Source organism: Helianthus annuus, chromosome 1 (assembly GCF_002127325.2).
Source record: "Helianthus annuus cultivar XRQ/B chromosome 1, HanXRQr2.0-SUNRISE, whole genome shotgun sequence".
Classification (NCBI taxonomy): domain Eukaryota; kingdom Viridiplantae; phylum Streptophyta; class Magnoliopsida; order Asterales; family Asteraceae; genus Helianthus; species Helianthus annuus.
This window is the reverse complement of record NC_035433.2, coordinates 75,039,970-75,057,373: the sequence shown is the minus strand read 5'-3', so window position 1 is coordinate 75,057,373 and position 17,404 is coordinate 75,039,970. Positions and strand designations below refer to the sequence as shown.

Here is a 17,404-nt window from a genome sequence, read left to right as displayed (position 1 = left end):
TTTGATTTCTATAATCACTAACACTAAAGGAAAAGAATTAAAAGACATTCCAGTAGTGTCCCAGTTTTCAGATATCTTTCCAGAAGAATTGCCAGGACTACCACCAAACAGGGAAGTTGAATTTAGAATCCATCTGCTACCAGGGACAGCACCGATTGCCAAAGCACCTTACCGTTTGGCACCCGCAGAAATGCAAGAACTGAAGCAACAACTAGACGAATTGTTGGAGAAAAGATTCATACAGCCAAGCTCATCGCCATGGGGAGCACCGATTTTATTTGTTAAAAAGAAGGGCGGATCGATGCGTATGTGCATTGACTACCGCGAATTAAACAAAGTCACGATTAAGAGTCGGTATCCATTACCGAGGATCGATGATTTGTTTGATCAACTTCAAGGAGCTCGATTTTTCTCTAAAATTGATTTAAGATCAGGATATCATCAATTAAAGGTACAGGAAGAGGATATTCCTAAAACCGCGTTCAGAACGAGGTATGGTCATTATGAATTTACTGTCATGCCATTTGGTTTAACCAATGCCCCAGCCGCATTTATGGACATGATGAACCGAATATGTAAGCCATATTTGGATAAATTCATAATTGTTTTCATAGATGATATTCTAATTTACTCTAAAAGTAAAGAGGAGCATGCAAAGCACTTGCACTTACTTTTAAGTTTATTGAGAAAGGAAAAGCTTTATGCTAAATTTTCAAAGTGCGAATTTTGGTTAGAACAGGTACAATTTCTCGGACATTTAGTTAATCATGAAGGAATTCATGTAGATCCAACAAAGATCGAGGCAATTACCAGATGGAAAACCCCTGAGTCACCAACCGAGATTAGAAGTTTCTTAGGATTGGCCGGTTATTATAGAAGATTTATTCGGGATTTTTCTAGAATAGCCATTCCTTTAACTAAGTTAACCTGTAAATCTGTTAAGTTTGAATGGGGACCAAAACAAGAAGAAGCTTTTAGAATCCTTAAGCAAAGATTAACCCATGCACCCATACTAGCATTACCAGAAGGAACTGAAGACTTTGTAGTCTATTGTGATGCTTCCAAGTTAGGTTATGGATGTGTATTAATGCAACGTCAAAAGGTTATAGCTTATGCCTCTAGACAGCTTAAGAGTCATGAAGAGAATTATTCAACCCATGATTTGGAATTAGGAGCCATAATTTTTGCCCTTAAGATTTGGAGACATTATCTTTATGGTAGTAAGTTTACCGTATTCACAGATCATAAAAGTTTAAGATATGTTTTCGGGCAAAAAGAGTTGAATATGAGACAAAGACGCTGGATGGAATTGCTTAGTGATTACGATTGTGATATCCAGTATCATGCAGGAAAAGCCAATGTAGTGGCAGATGCTTTAAGTCGAAAGTATCACGAAAAGCCAAAAATGGTACGTTCTCTTAAATTAAATCTACAAGTAGATTTAAATGATCAGATTAGAAAAGCACAAGAATCAGTAATCAAGGAGGATACTGAAAAATTAAAAGGAATGATTAAGGAATTAGAACAAGGAACTGATGGAATTTGGAGATTTCATCAAAAGAGAATGTGGATACCTAAAATAGGAAACCTACGTCACCGTATATTAGAAGAAGCTCATAAATCTAAATATACGATGCATCCAGGAAGTGATAAAATGTACCAGGATTTAAGGAAAAATTTCTGGTGGATAGGAATGAAAAAGGATGTAGCAGCCTATGTTTCTAAATGTTTAACTTGTTCACAAGTAAAAGCTGAACATCAGAAACCCTCAGGTTTGTTACAGCAATTAGAAATGCCAGTTTGGAAATGGGAATTGATAACAATGGATTTTGTTACCAAATTACCCAAAACAAGAAAAGGTAATGATACAATCTGGGTGATTGTAGATAGGCTAACCAAGTCAGCTCATTTCTTACCAATGAAGGAAACCTTTAGCATGGAACAATTAGCTAAATTGTATGTAAATGAAATTGTTTCATTACATGGAATACCTTTATCAATTATTTCTGATAGGAATAGCCGATTTACTTCTCATTTTTGGTCAAGTTTCCAAAAAGCAATGGGAACCAAGCTAAATCTAAGCACCGCTTATCATCCTCAAACGGACGGCCAAAACGAAAGGACAATTCAGACAATGGAAGACATGCTTAGAGCTTGTGTAATTGATTTAATTGGGATGATCACTTACCTTTGATAGAATTTTCTTATAATAACAGTTACCACACAAGTATCAATGCTGCACCATTCGAAGCACTTTATGGACGAAAGTGCAGAACCCCAGTCTGTTGGGCAGAAATTGGGGAAAAGCAACTATCTGGACCTGAAATAGTACAAGAAACAACTGACAAAATCATTCAAGTAAAGGAACGACTGAAAGCAGCACGTGATCGACAGAAGAGCTACGCTGATAACAGACGTAAACCGTTAGAATTTCAAGTAGGAAATAAAGTATTGTTAAAAGTCTCTCCCTGGAAAGGAGTGGTAAGATTCATCAAAAGAGGAAAGCTAAGTCCCAGGTATATTGGACCTTTCAAGATTATTAAAAGAATAGGACCTGTAGCCTATCAGCTACAACTGCCAGAGGAAATGGCAGGAATACATGATGTATTTCATGTATCTAATCTCAAAAAGTGTCTAGCTGATGAATCACTCGTAGTACCTCTTCAAGATATAGAAGTTAATGAACAACTCAAGTTTGTAGAGAGGCCTCTACAGATTGAAGATAGGAAAATTAAGAATCTCAAACACAAGAGACTAGTTTTGGTCAAAGTGAAGTGGGACTCCAAAAGAGGACCTGAGTACACATGGGAGCTTGAATCAGAAATGCAAAAGAAATATCCACACTTGTTCCAGTAGATCTCGAGGACGAGCTCTAAAACAAGGTGGGGAGGATATAACAACCCTAACGTAATCCGACACCCTCACAAATTTTTCAACACCTTAATATATCTTAAAATGTATTAATATGTCCTTATATGCACCCCGTATGTGAAAACCGAGCCCAAAGTAGATTATAATATATAAAATAAATTAAAAACAATAAATATTAAGTTGAGGCGGGCCGCATAGACCTCACCTCAACTTAACGCGGGCCGCATTAAGGTATAACCGGACTCCGCTAAAATCCTTAGTTCATGCGGGCCGCGTATGAGTTCGTCTAAGTTCATGCGGGCCGCGAGTGTCCCAAATGGTGGCACAGTTCTGAGCTGACACGTGTCAGCATCGTGTCGAACCTAGTAGATGACCGGGCCAAGCTATACGTTGACCGGATGTTGACGCGGGCCGTGTAAGGTTTAGCCTTACTTTACGCGGGCCGCCTGGAAGTCCGATTTCAGCACTATAAATAGAACGCAACGGGCCTTCAGTCTGTTCGTTCACTTTCTTTCATTCTCACTAAATTTATGTAGTGGCGTTACTATACCCGGGCATTATACCCCCTAAAATAGCGAGGTTCTGCTACGATGTAAGTATTATAACCCCTGGAGACGTATTAGATACGCTGCCCGATTGATCTAGGGTTCCATAACGGCTGTCGTGGTTCTGCCCGACGTAGTCGTTGGAATGCCGTCTCGGGGAGGGTATTACTAATGTTAAAATGGGTTATTATACTAACACACGTGCATTTGTGTAAATTATAGATTATTCCCAGGAATTCACTACTGAAAACCCTAAGATAGCAATGTGAGTAATCTCCTTTTTGTTAACAGTTTTTACAAAACCTTAACCTTTTTACAATGCAATTTAGCAGTGATTGAGTCTTTGTAATTCTACGATTACTGCCGGTATGTTGGGGTTTTGTATACAAAATGTGAGTAACGTTACCATTGGACGAAGAGTTAGCCAATGTGTAATATGACCCACAAGTCAGGATTGACAGTACTGAATGAGTAATTGGGTAGATATAAACATTGTAATCGCCCTCAATACTGTTTAAATTAAATTAACATTTCTTGATTAAACTGAGGTTCACTCGCCAGTATTTTCCACTGACAAAACTTTTTAAAACACGTTTCAGGTAACACAATGTGAAAGCCAATTAGAAGCCAGCTGGACAGCACTGAAGGCTTGGAAAAATGGCTATAAAAGTTACCTAAATAAAAGAAAGCGTTTATTTCAATAAAGTGGGATTTATCTCTGTAAATCAGTTGTAATAAAAACTTGGGTTTTACCCATGTATTTAATATTATAAAATATGGTGGTTTACTCTGATTTATTATTTCCTAACTACGGTCCTGATGAAAATTTCCGCTGCCAAATAAGTAAATAACGGGATACCACCAAAACTGGCTCGCGGCCGCCCGTTCCCGGGAACTAGGGATCGGGGGCTGTGACAATTTTAGAGGGGATTTTCCACAAAATAATAGTTCATCAAAACTTCGTTGGCACGTATACGATCACGGTCGACCATCTTCTTCTTTGGGCGGGACGGCTCGGCATCAAGCTCGTTATACACCGACACAAAATATTTTAGCGTCTCATTGTTGGAAGACGACTCGGTATCGCTATTGCTAGAAATCGGAAACGTCGAATCCGTAGGAAAATCCATTTGAGAAAGATGTAGATTGTGTGAAATGGGTTTATGTTTTTGATGTGTGTAAAATGGTTTAAAATGGTGATAATATATAAAAGTTTTAAAGGTTTTTTTTTTAATAAATTACCGTTGAATAACGGTCGAAAATAAACCAACGTTCAAATTCTTTCAATGTTCAACGCATGATAGCTTCAACGCATTTAAAATTTCACGCGTGATACAATGTGAGGCGGCGATGTTCAACGCGTTTTTTTTTTCATCACGGTACTATAACGCACCGCCCCTCCTCCCCTAATTAGTTACAAATGTTTTGAAAATTGAATCAGTAATCAAATATGCCGCTCTACATTTCACTCCATTGGTAATATTGAACACCCCCTACGTAAAATAATAACTAAAGAAATAAAGTTTAATTTTCTCTTGTGATTTTATCAGTAAAACAATAATTAAAGAATTAAAGTTTCATTTTCTCATGTGATTTTATCACTAAGAGAAAATTGGTTAAGTTCTCTTTGTATACACACAGTGTGGAATGGATTGAAATTTGGACATTATTCGACACGTCAGAGCGCGTCAGAAAAATGACGTGGTTTAAAAAAAGGGAGGTGTGAGAAGGGCGTGGAAAAGGGGCGTTATTCGACACGTGACACCTATTTAATATTTTTATTTTCTATTTTAAATTATATAAAATCGATTTAATTTAATTTAAGAATATTAATATTAATTAAATAAAAAACATAAATTACATAAACTTAAAAATAAAAAAATTACGAGTGCTGGTCCCTCGTCGTCTGACGAGAATAAAATTAAATCGTCAAGCCCAAATGAAGACGACGAAGAAGAAGAAAAATTGGAACCTTCCATTTTTTACAACTATATAAAAATTGAGAGAGAAATGGGAAGTGATGAAGTATGGTTTTGTAAAAAATGGTGTGAAAAATGTTAGTATATATAGGTTTTTTTAAGGGTCAAACTAGCTATTGAACGACTAGTTTAAATCAACCAATAAAGTGTGTTCACGTCGTGCAGTGTTTGCCCTCGACGCTGGTGAAGAATCCCAAGCCCGATTAACTAATGCGGGGGGATGGTGTGGGAATGTGGGCGTTGATTGGCAACAACGCCGAGAAAGAATGCCCACACTTTGTGATCTTATCTATCCATGAGCCTTCTGATTTTTCAGACTTCAATACTTGAACTTTTGTAGTTTCTATCAGGGTATAAGGGGCACCTTCGGTGACCCCATTCGGTGACCCAAGTCACCTTAGGGGAACACCGCCGCCATCACTTAGGTGAGTGATTTGGGGGAATGAAATCGGTGGGAAGTCACCGAAGAGAGGGAGGAGAGAGGGAGGAGATGGACCAATGAATTTTTTTTTTTAATAAAAAACCAAGTCACCTAAGAGGGGAGTGTCGCCATCAATTTAGGGTGTTAGGGGAGTTTAAGAGGGGAGTTGACGTGGCACACGAGGATTGGTAATGCGTAAGAGAGAGGACTCCCCTCTTAGGGGAGTGCCCCTTACACCCTCATTTCTTTTTCCCTTGAAATACTTTCGGTTCCCACCCTAGCTAGCACGAACTCACTTCCCACATCATCTTATTTTTTTTAACTTTTTGCTAGGCTCTATATCAATATATAGATACTAGCCTAAGTACCCGTGTGTTACACGGGTGGCCTCAGAATAATCTATATCATCATTAACAATGTTTACATAAATTTTTTAACGAAAGAAACATTCCATTCCTTGATGAAGGCGACACACTTGCTCTTCTTTGCAAGTATCCCATCCAGTCCAGTTTATTTAACAGTGTTAGACATAAACTTTGAATGAAAGAAACGTTCTGTAACTTATGTAAAGATCAAATTACAATGAACCGAAAAAAAATGAAAATAATCAAACAACGCGTTGTTACGAAAACATTTGTCATGTTTGTGGTTGTTGTCCGAACAACATATACCTATTTATTTTTATACTTTAACTTAGTAATTCATTAAATATTTCTTGCTTTTATACAGGTTGTTTCGAGCAATTAATCCAAGAAAAAAATAGTTTTAAATAACCGAGTCAAATGGGTAAATAGTAGTCTGTCTTATTTTGTTCCAAAGTTGGATTATTACCGAATAACATAACTTTAATACTCAAATTTCACACTAAATATATTTAAATTAAAACTTAGTAACTTTCGACAAAAACATTTAATAGTCAACTCGACATTTACCAAGCTTAACCATCTGACCCGTTACCCAACCGGGCCCATTTAGCCACATATTTCTAACCATAACAATACACACTATCAACAACAATGTTAGAAGCATAGGTATTTCAAAACCATATAATTGTTTGTTAATTTAAATGTTCAAAATCTATACTATAAATATAACATAATTAAGTTGTAAATGATTAGGAATTACCAATTTAACAAAGGAAACACAAAAAGAAAACTTTGTAAGTTAATGTATTAACCACTGAAACAGCATTCTAATGTTGATTGCCTCCATAGTTCCTATTCAATTCCTTATTAACTGAGGGGGGTCATCATTGGGCTTTCCCTTGTTAAAAGCCTTGAGTAGGTAGACCGTAGAATCTCTCTGCATGATTTGTAAACATTTATGAGACTTTGAAAATTAAATAAATAAAAATGGGAAAATATTAGCAACTGAGATATAATAATTAAGAATAACTAATTGTAAGTCTAAATATCTTTCTCCTTTAAGAATCATACAAATCTTTATCTTAATATATAACACAGTTACTACCTGTGACTTTGCTGCCCAAGCCCAAAATACGCCGCTGGACTGGCCATCTGAATATATATAATTCATTAGAATAGAAAAAAGGTATATATCTAATAAAGGCACTTGACATACTTATATCATTTTTGTTCATACAGGTTGTCAATAAATCAGATTTGCATCGTTATTAAGTTATTATAAAGCCATTAAATGGTGCACAGATCCGAAATGTGTACAAAAAATCAAATCTTGATAACAAACTACATGATCATTGCTCATGATAATTTGTAGGAGTGGCAATCGTGTCAGGTTATTTACCATTTTAAAGCCATCAAGGCATCAACCATATCCAGATACACTTAATATCGGTTGTTTGGGCTATAAACGAATTCAGTTTCTTGCAAACAGGTTCACCTTAAAAAATATATATTTATGATAACAATGTTAAACGGGGCAATTGTAAACATGTTAACCCAAACATAACCCGTTTCATAAACGGGTTAGAAATGATGACCAAAACTTGAAAATTTGCAACATACCTTCATGTCACCAGCTCCCCTCCCAAACTTCTAAGTCAACAAAACTAATATTAGCAACTCATATATGATAATTAAAAATTCCTAATTCTTAGTTATTAGTTATTACCCTGTCATCAGACTAAGAAGGCGTGTTCAACACTTGACAATTGAATCTTTGAATATTGTAAAGCTCCACTATTGGGTCGTAGTTTTCGCCCCACCACCAGTGGTGAATTCAGAAACCTTTTTGATGGCGGCACAATTCAAATGGGTTTAAAGAAAGCGGGTAGGCCCACTGCAAATACCAAAGCCAGTGATCCGAATGGAGAAGAGTTCTTTCCAATTTCTTGTCAAGCTTTTTCACAGTTAACCCACTGCAAATACCAAAGCCAGTGATCCTTTGGTGGAGCAATGGGTAGTTCATCTTCCTCGCAAGAGGCGCTGGTTCGATCACCGCCTCCATCAAATGTGAGGCACCCCCGGTTTTACCCATGGTACCCGAGTTAGACTCCAGGTTCGCTGGTGTGCTATCAACTCGTCAAGCCCTCCTGTGTGGGCGAGGTACTTGTGGGGTTTCCGGGTGAACGCCGTCAACGATCTGATGCCAGCTGGGAACCGTTCAGACACTCACGTCTCACCGGAGTGGGGCAACGGGCCACCCCGTAATGTGGGGGTGTAAGGTATCCCGCACCCAAAAAATGTATGATACTTTGCCGTTCAAAAAAAATAGAAACTTAAAAAGCACCAAAAAAATGACTAAGATTGAAACATCTTTCCTACCACTCATCCGCAAATGATCTTACTGCTGTCATATATGCTTCAATACGCTGTCATGTAAAATATTCGAATTTTTTTTACTATTATATTTCCAACGTATTTCATAAGTTTCACCACTAAATGACTAACCTTTTCTTCCGAAGCTTCAACACCCACATTACCCTTTACAGATAACGCTCCCTCAAATTTCTTTACCTATGACCATATAGAAAAAAAATTATCTATTTAATAAAAACAACTGTTAGAAGGTTAAAAAAACAAATTATGTCATACCAGAGCCATTTGATCCCATGAGCTAAGTGTAATGGGTTCAATAGTATCGAAGTCTTGAACATCAATACCATTTTTCAACTTCCCCATATCCTGATTTAAGGATCACAAAATCATGCAAGTTACCTTAAATTAAGTCATGTGGGCTATTAAATAATAAATTTAGATTCAAAGATTTGTTTATGTTACCATTGCCAAACATGTTGAAGAAAAACACAAAACAAATTTAATAACGTATAAATTTTACTCGTTGGGGAATTTCATCGAACAACTGGTGGTCGTATAAGAAGACAGTAAAAAAATTACAATAACTTGTTTAGAAACATCAAGAAAAAAAGAAATACAAAAGGAAGATTACGAACCTACCAGAGTTAAATCAGAAAAGAAAGATTACCATGGTGTTGTTCCACAATCTAAGTGGGAAGGATGGTGACGTTGTGTCCGCTACTTTCTCTTATTTCCATCTAAGGGTCACCACTGAAACCCTAGATATATAGTTGATTTCTAGAGCTTACATTCAACTTCCAGAAATCCAATAGAAGCGGGAAGAGAAAGAGCAATTAGCGTAAGAAACAAAGAAACGTGTATCAGCCTTCATAAACAACAAACAACAAATTAAGTGAAAAAACCAAACAAAACTGAAACTTACCATGGATGCAGCTTATATTTGAAATTTCTAAAACTTAGCATCTCTTGAACATTGTGTAAGCTAAACCATCCAAAAAACATACTTACAACTCGAGCGGAGACAGGTTGTTGCGGTGCTGCTGTGATGCTATTGTCAAAACCCTAACAAAGGACAAATATGAAGGGAAAAAATTTATTTACAAACAATTGAAAAGTAAGAGATCTAATAGCATACGAATACAAAATGTGAGACGAAGTGTTTTCCAATGGCGCCGCCAAGAACAAAATAGAGGAAGAATCCAACCGGAATGGTGGCGGTGTAGCAATTGATTAAATGAGCTAAAATGAGATGATACGTACAATTGTCATAACTTCTCCACTTTTTATTGGTATAGATTTGTTCAGTAATATGCAGTCGAAAACAACAAATTTGGATTAAATGAGCTGAAAAGACAGCAACACAATAAAAAGAGAAATTTACTATTCAGCAAACATGCTCCGAGATCATACTTACATCATTATCCAAGTGATGTGAATATGATTTCTCTCCTTTCATGTTATTTCCAATAAGCCAAAACACCAAGTACATGGAGGTAAAAAGAACAATCAGCAATGTTATTAATACTCAGTAAAAATAAGAACCGGGCTTGTCTTAATATAAATGTGACATGTTTCTTTAGTAGCAACATGATTGAAAAAGATTAAAAAAAAGATACAGGGTATAGTTCCTATGAGTTGAGATGTAGGCTATCCCGAAAGTTCAAAAATTTAAATATATTTCACAAAAAAACTATGACTAAAGAAAACAATTATCCACCCTTCGCTAACTTTAATGTATAACAGAACGCCTTTTGGTTGCTTTGTTCGGTTCATATATTAAGACTTTTTAAAATTCCTACTCTTTGCCTATAGAAAGATTGATATTTTACCCTTTGTGTTTTACAGAAATCAGCAGATCACCTATTGGTAGTCTGGTAGATCACCTGATCATCTTCCCCAATCACGCATAGTGAACATTAAAAAAATTAACTACTCTTTACAGCAAATCCTTTACTACATTATTGAAGCTTTCAAGTCAAGACTAATGATGAGTCGGTTGTTATCTTAAATTTCTAAGTCAACCATAGAGCAATATCAAGAAGCAACTTATTTTCTTAAGCGTCTTTCTTTTAAAATGCATTAATACTTTAAGAGACATTCATGGCATGCGCCTTTTGTACAAATTCAAAAAGACCACATTGCCCTTCCAGATAGGATAGAATGAAGAATCTGGAATCAAGAAACAACCTTGAACAATTGCACCGTCATTTACGAATAAGTTCCCATTAAAATTGTTAATTGAAAATATAAAGGTGTGTTAATCTAGTGAGATCGGTGAGGAAACATGTAAGTTAAGTTACAGTACCTGGGCTGCTTGTGCCCATAAGAAATCATATCGCAGAGCGGATGCCACCCATCACCCATATATACTTTCACCTGCAAACAATATATTCATGCCTATAATTTAACTTAAATTTTCAAAATAAAAGTTAAAAACCTATAAGTTTGTGAATTGAGGTGATAGTTCACTTTAGTCTCCTCTTTTGAAAACCAACAGACAACAACAATTAGCCGTCCTTCCCATTTTTAATAGAAATTTTGAAAACCCTGCCCACTAACGTATAACTCAAAGAAATGTTTTCAATAGAACTTTAGCCCAAACCTGTAAAGTCACCTTTGGCCCAAAGAAATGTATTTGATCACACGATAACCATCTAATTTATTTTACAATCTATAACCATGTAAAGCAATATGCTAGTAGTAGCATTTCATAATTATGTAGAGCAATATTCCAATATTCCAATAATCCCAAAATAAAAACAGTGGCAACAAACACATTAAAGCAATGTTAAGTTCAATAATAAGGAGAAGATCAGGAGGCATAGATGTATACCTTGCTACTCCTATGCAACCATTGGTTCTCCTTTCCAACATTTTTTTGAGTACCCGTCTAGATAAGAATCTTCTTGAACAAACTCCCGTGTACAAAAAGAGAAAATCATAAAAGATGCAAAGATTTGATGACCATTACGCAAAGTGTTTCAAGGACACCACCCAAAAAACATGAAAATGAGAGAAAGAGCTGATATTAAAAGAGAAGCATACGACGGAAAAGAATAAAGCTACCTCAATAGATTATGAGGATGACATTGAAAATGCAAGCTATAATTCAGCAAACAAATCCTAAAATTAAAACCAGATCAACAATTTACTATAAAATCCACAATAAACGGACAGAATGTTGACTTACACAACCATATTCATGTGCAACGGCTAGTTTAGCTCCATTGTCAAAGGTGTCCAAAAAGTTGGACGATTACCGAATAATGACTCACACATCAGTTAACGTTATCAGCAGGTATCAATTAGGATATGGAAATGTTTCTAATAGTCATGAACTATCTTTATCATTTTAGCAATTTTGATATATAAACTAATGTTTTAAAAAAGAATTAATAAACCCATTTCAAACCGCCATACCAAACCACTAAACCATCAAACTGATAAAACCCGTTGTCGGGTGACCCACCAACCCATCTAGTTTGGTTTGTTATTTCCCAAAACCGCAGTTAACTACGTGATATAGAACTTTTTTCAAAACCGACTGAACCAAACCATAAACATCAGTATCTTTATCAACCCTACATATATTATATTTCAGAATTTATATTCACAACAACAGAATTGTTATACATATAATGTGTTCATTAGAAAAAAAAAACTACAGCTGATAAATACATGTGCATATTACCGCAGTTGCGCCTGTTGCTTTGGCAACGTGGCGTAAATCTTCTTTTTGAACTCGCCTCACAGCAATTGCACCAGCTTCCACAAAATTACAAAATACTGAGTTTATACAATAAAAATTGTTAGAATTAAAAGAAATATACAGTTATAATGTTATATAATAAAAAAAATTAAGAAAATTTACATTGAGTGCCATGTCATCAATCCCCTTGGTCGTTAAAACAACATTAGCACCGGCTTTTAGAATCTCTTCGATACGCTCTTTTGTCATATGAGCTTCTCTGTAAATTTATACATCATTCCCATATCAATACTTTAATAGAAACACAAAACATGTAAATGCACGAATTAGTAAGTTTTATTACCTTTGACGAATTTTCTCCAAAGTGCGTGGGTCAGTGACTAAAACCTGAACACCTAGTTGCATTTTCGTCTTTTGGAGATTAAAGTCGAGGCATGCGATTCTTGCGGGAGAAACTTTCATCCGCATTCCTTGTTAATATGAACAAAAAAATTCTAAATAAATAATTAAATAAACTAATAAATCCTTACATATCAAAGAAAGTTTGTAGCCTTGAATCAAAACTTTGATCAGAAATTGGTCCCAAATCTCCATCAACTGTGCTTTGTTGATTGCATCTCCGGTGATATTCCGTCTCCGGGAAAGTCTAAATTTCTTACCATTCGTTTTTTGGGAGTATTGCAGAATGAAAAATTGCTCCAATTTCTTTGATTCTTGGTCTCGAGCCCCGATTCACAGATCCAAATATCCTAAAATTGAGACTTAGTTGCGGCTAAACGGCGACTGAAAACAGTAGGTTTTGTGAATGTGAAGCCGATAAGGGTTTCGACACAGAGAAGGTTGGATGAGAGAATAAGTGAAACGTTGGAGAAGAAAGACACAGGGAATATAAAAGGGCGATGATTGAAGAAAAGGAGATTTAGGGTTTTTGATTGGAGAGAGAGAGAAAGCGCGTGTAATGAAGAGAAAAGAGAATCCCACCTCAGAGGAATTCTCTGGCCTAAGAGGGTCTCCACATCACCTAATTGATTGGCTAAGAATAGACCATGTGGCCTAAGAGAATTCATTTAGTATAATAGATAGATTTTGCTGTTAAAAGAGAAGACCATTCTTAAAGAAGCAAAAAGTCCACCACATAAGTACCAGGTCTATATGGTCTTTGTCTAAGAGTGGGGACAGAAGGTTCACATGGTTTTTTACAAACTCATGCGGTTCAAAATGAGACGGGTTATTGTAGTTGACCGAACCGACAATCTTACCAATTCTCACAATTAGTCAAGGTTGAAAATGACTGTTGATTTCAGATTTCAGATTGTTAGAACTAATTACCATTGATTAACCTTGTGTATCTGTTCTAGTTCCAACCGGTAATATAGAAGCTAATATAGAATGTTAATCATCTTTTTTTTGAACGGCCAACAAACACATTTAAAAAAAAAAGGAAATCATGTTGAAACAAGTAAGTGTCACGTAACAGTATCAAGATACTTAGTTCCAACATTTTAATATTACGTCTTTCACTTAAAATAAAATAAAATATACTAAACTCCCCTCTTTATTTTTTGCTTAGTGACTAATTCTCCCTTACAAAAATCATTTATTCACATATTAGCATTTACGAGGTTTTATTGTCTAAATAGTCAATTTTAAATGATACGACTAAACATAATTGACGTAACAAGTACTTTATAATTTACAATTTTGAATAATAATAATATGAAATAGAATCTATAAAAGGTGACATATAGAAACTAAGGGTATAAGGAATAGTTAATCACTTGAGAGTGATAAATTAAAAAATCAACCAATCAGAGTGTGTCATGTCAAATAGTGAAAAGTGTTTAAACTATGCTGAAAAGTGTTGGCAATGGTTAGACACTGGCTGAAGTGGTAAATTTTTAATTTTTTTTTTATTTTTTGTAAACTAGTATATTTAATATTTAAGTTAATAAATGTAGAATAAATTAACAATAACATTACATTAAATTAAAAACATTAAAATTACATTAAATTAAAAAAACAATAAAATTACATTAACTTGAAATAAATTAAGCTAGTCTTCGTCGGAATTGACCAAAAGGTGGGGTAAATCTTGACTTATGAGATGATTTAGGAGATCGTGTTTTAGTCTCCAATGCGTGTCTTCATTCATCAACTCGCCCAACACCGTATCGTCTAGAGCGAGCTCGACCGGAGGATCCCGAATGTGCACCGGTGCTATCGCGTTTCCGTCGTCTTTCAAAATCATGTTGTATAAAATAATACACGTGTACACAACACTCCTAATTTTTCTAACGGTTCTTGCTCGCATCGGCCGACTCAATACACCCCATTTCCCCTTCAAAACACCAAAAGCCTGTTCGACGTCTTTTCTTGCCGCCTTATGTTGCCTCTTGAATTTCTTTTCGTCTACTTCGTAAGGGTATGGGATCGACTTCACAAAAACGGACCACGGATGGTAGATTTCATCCACGAGCAAATAACCACGTTTGTATAAATGGTTGTTAACGTAAAATGGACATTTTGGCGTGGTTCCATTTCGTTTCATTAAAAATAACGGAGATTGTTGTAGCACATTGATATCGTTTTATGAACCCGGTGGACCGTAAAAAGCATGCCAAAACCATAAGTCTTGAGATGCAACCGCTTCGAGTATAACAGTCGGGTATCGGTGATCTCCTCGCATATATTGGTCTCGATACTCTATCGGACAAAATCGCCAAACGAAATGGGTGCAATTGCAATCAAGGCTACCGAACATACCTGGAAGCAATGTTTTAAAAACCGGTAAATATCGGCCGGTTATACCGGTATTACCGTTTTCGGATGTAAATCCAGTCCGAAACACCCCGGTAAGTAGGAGAAACGGCATAGACTTTGTACCACCGGTAAAATCCAGTATACCGGTTTGAACCGTCATACCGGTACCGTCTCATGTATGTTTTTGGGTTAGGATTTTACTTTTTATCATCCTATCTCCATGTTTACTCTTAACTTTAACCTAACAACTTTTAATATTTTATCTCCATCGATCAAAATTCAAAATTTTCTTCATCACTCCATCACTCGTGACTTGTTCCAGACTTTCATCACCCCATCGTTCGTCCCAGATTTCCATTTTAATTCAATTTTGGATTATTTTTTGAGTTAATGTTGTAATTTATGAAATTATACAATTAACTAGTCAACCCGGTTGAACCGCCCGACACAACCCGGTTTAACCGGTTAAACCATTTTTGTGCCTAATCCGATATGATTAAAAAACCAGATTTTAAAACATTGCCTGGAAGGTGATGTTTTTCCTCATGAGCTTCGTATAAAAAGTGCCATGTCGTGGCTTGTCGGTCTACGTAAGAACTCGGGAGCGTATATTTTGCAAACCGTGTCGCAAAAATATTCTAGGCACCCGCGGGAAGTTCTTTCGGCCATATGCAAGTACTCGTCGTTCTCGTCTGGAGTGTTACCAGTTGCGAGCTGTTTAATAGCCGATGTCACCTTTTGCAACGGCGTAAAGCCCTTCCTACCTCGCGCATCGAGGGCCTCTTGAAACCACAAGTCGTTCTCTTCCACGTCGCTCACAATTTTTAGAAACAAACGTTTCGACATACGGAACCTATGCCGAAAAATATTTTCGTTGTATTTCGGGTCGTCAACAAAATAATCCGCCATGAGTGTTTCTTGCCCCACCTCACGTTGACGTTCAATATATCTCATCCGGTTAGATGTGCCTGTGTCTCGAAGTTCGACGTCTTTGATGAGATTTTGGAAAAAAAGAATGCTACTATCGGATGAATCATCGCTACTCATGGGTGGGAACCATAATGGGAGTTCATCCGCCATTTTGTTTTGTAATAATTGGGTAAATGTTTGGTATTTTTTGGTTTGGTTGGGGTATAAATTTGAAGGTATTTGGGTATGGTTTGGTTTGGTATTTATAGTTAATTTTTTAAAGAAAACATATTTTTTTTTATTTTAAACGGCTATAAAGCCGTTACACATGGGCCCAACGATCATTTTTTGACCTTTGTCGATCGGTGAGCAAACGCCGAAGGATTAACCAAACCGCGCGGCAAACTTGGTTGGCGGCGGTGTTCCCGAGCGGCAAACACCTTTGCCACACCAGTTTGCCGCCCCCACTCCGTATCCCCAAACATATTAACATGTGCTAGGGATTATCTCGTAAATAATTATATAGGAAATTGTTGGGAAACTAACATACTAACATATTGGACAGTTGAGACTTGAGTGTAAATTTATTGATTTTAAAGGCTTAAAGCACTATATAGGAAATTGTTGGGAAAGTGGCTTATTGGAAAGTAACCAACCAAGCCAATGTTTTTTGTTTTTCTATTAAAAATTTTAATGTTTTTTAATAGATTTTCAAAGTACTTATTCACAAATCACATATTATAAGTTTTAGATTAAAGGTCAATATCAGTAAACCTAATTGGTTATGTATTAAAATCACGGGACGAATAAAATTTTGATCGGGTCACAACAACTTTTAATTGTTTTAGCATGAATATTTTAATATGACATCATATAACTCACAATCTATTAAGGTTTACAAGTTTTACTTTCTACGAGCTAATACGATATGAATTATTTATGTATTTTCAGGAAATAAATAAACTCGTAAGAAAATTCATACCAAGAACAAACTCACAAGGAGATAAAACATGTCATTTTATGAATTATTTGTGATTTAAACCTTCGAGGTGTCTAATACTTAGTTGTCGATACCTTTAAATATGCAATATTGACTATTGATGGGAGAAGATCTAGACTACGCGTTAACAAGACTCACGAGATGGTGAGAGGGCGGCTTGCAGGACTAATTGACTTTGCGATATTATGGGTTATATCGTGTTAGAATGATAGATTGGTTTAAGAGGGTGAAAATGTGAAATATTTTGGAAGCAAAAATTAATTTTGTACCAATAACTATTTATATTTAACGTCAGTGTTACAACTTTTAAAAATTGTAAAGAGTTAAATGCCATTTTAGTCCCTGTGGTTTGTACCATTTTGCCAGTTTAGTCCAAAGGTTTCATTTTTAACCTGTGGGTCCAAAAAGGTTTCACAGTTGCCATTTTAGTCCATTGGGTTAACTTCATCCATTTTTTCTGTTAACGAGAAGG

The 17,404-nt window shown here is 36.0% G+C and overlaps 3 protein-coding genes across 44 annotated transcripts; all 3 read right to left on the bottom strand.

Annotated features, from left to right (window-relative positions):
• Positions 1-6,907: 6,907 nt before the first annotated feature.
• LOC118481966 lies at positions 6,908-13,309 on the bottom strand. 42 transcript variants are annotated; one of them, XR_004866556.1, is made up of 14 exons: positions 12,923-13,305; positions 12,607-12,733; positions 12,426-12,522; positions 11,388-12,340; positions 10,860-10,930; positions 9,477-9,616; positions 9,222-9,348; positions 8,831-8,920; positions 8,687-8,752; positions 8,561-8,607; positions 7,908-8,075; positions 7,802-7,831; positions 7,287-7,333; positions 6,908-7,118 (listed from the first exon to the last, which is right to left on the bottom strand). XR_004866556.1 is itself a non-coding variant. In XM_035977322.1 (10 exons), exons 5-10 carry the CDS (start codon positions 9,222-9,224, stop codon positions 7,049-7,051), a joined length of 303 nt encoding a protein of 100 aa, XP_035833215.1. In that variant the 5' UTR covers positions 9,225-10,930; positions 11,388-12,340; positions 12,426-12,522; positions 12,607-12,718; positions 12,794-13,293; the 3' UTR covers positions 6,908-7,048. The 42 variants fall into 42 exon arrangements, 2 of the variants coding, with proteins under 2 accessions (XP_035833215.1, XP_035833214.1); XR_004866546.1 differs by having other exon boundaries at positions 12,607-12,718; positions 12,794-13,304; XR_004866506.1 differs by adding exons at positions 9,815-9,833; positions 9,969-10,003 and having other exon boundaries at positions 7,908-8,607; positions 9,222-9,616; positions 12,607-12,718; positions 12,794-13,298.
• A 1,007-nt stretch (positions 13,310-14,316) lies between these two features.
• On the bottom strand, positions 14,317-14,811 carry LOC118490419. The gene has a single exon (XM_035988052.1). It carries the CDS (start codon positions 14,809-14,811, stop codon positions 14,317-14,319), a length of 495 nt encoding a protein of 164 aa, XP_035843945.1.
• Positions 14,812-15,566: 755 nt separating this feature from the next.
• LOC118490418 lies at positions 15,567-16,103 on the bottom strand. The gene has a single exon (XM_035988051.1). It carries the CDS (start codon positions 16,101-16,103, stop codon positions 15,567-15,569), a length of 537 nt encoding a protein of 178 aa, XP_035843944.1.
• Between the last annotated feature and the right edge of the window lie 1,301 nt (positions 16,104-17,404).

Coding starts and splice junctions, on each gene's coding strand:
- LOC118481966 (XM_035977321.1), bottom strand. Junction 8,753..8,830: donor CATGGGATCAAATGGCTCTG/GTATGACATAAT, acceptor ATATGGTCATAG/GTAAAGAAATTTGAGGGAGC. Junction 7,832..8,686: donor TTGAAGCTTCGGAAGAAAAG/GTTAGTCATTTA, acceptor TTGTTGACTTAG/AAGTTTGGGAGGGGAGCTGG.
- LOC118490419 (XM_035988052.1), bottom strand. CDS start 14,811: ATGAAACGAAATGGAACCACGCCAAAATGTCCATTTTACGTTAACAAC.
- LOC118490418 (XM_035988051.1), bottom strand. CDS start 16,103: ATGGCGGATGAACTCCCATTATGGTTCCCACCCATGAGTAGCGATGAT.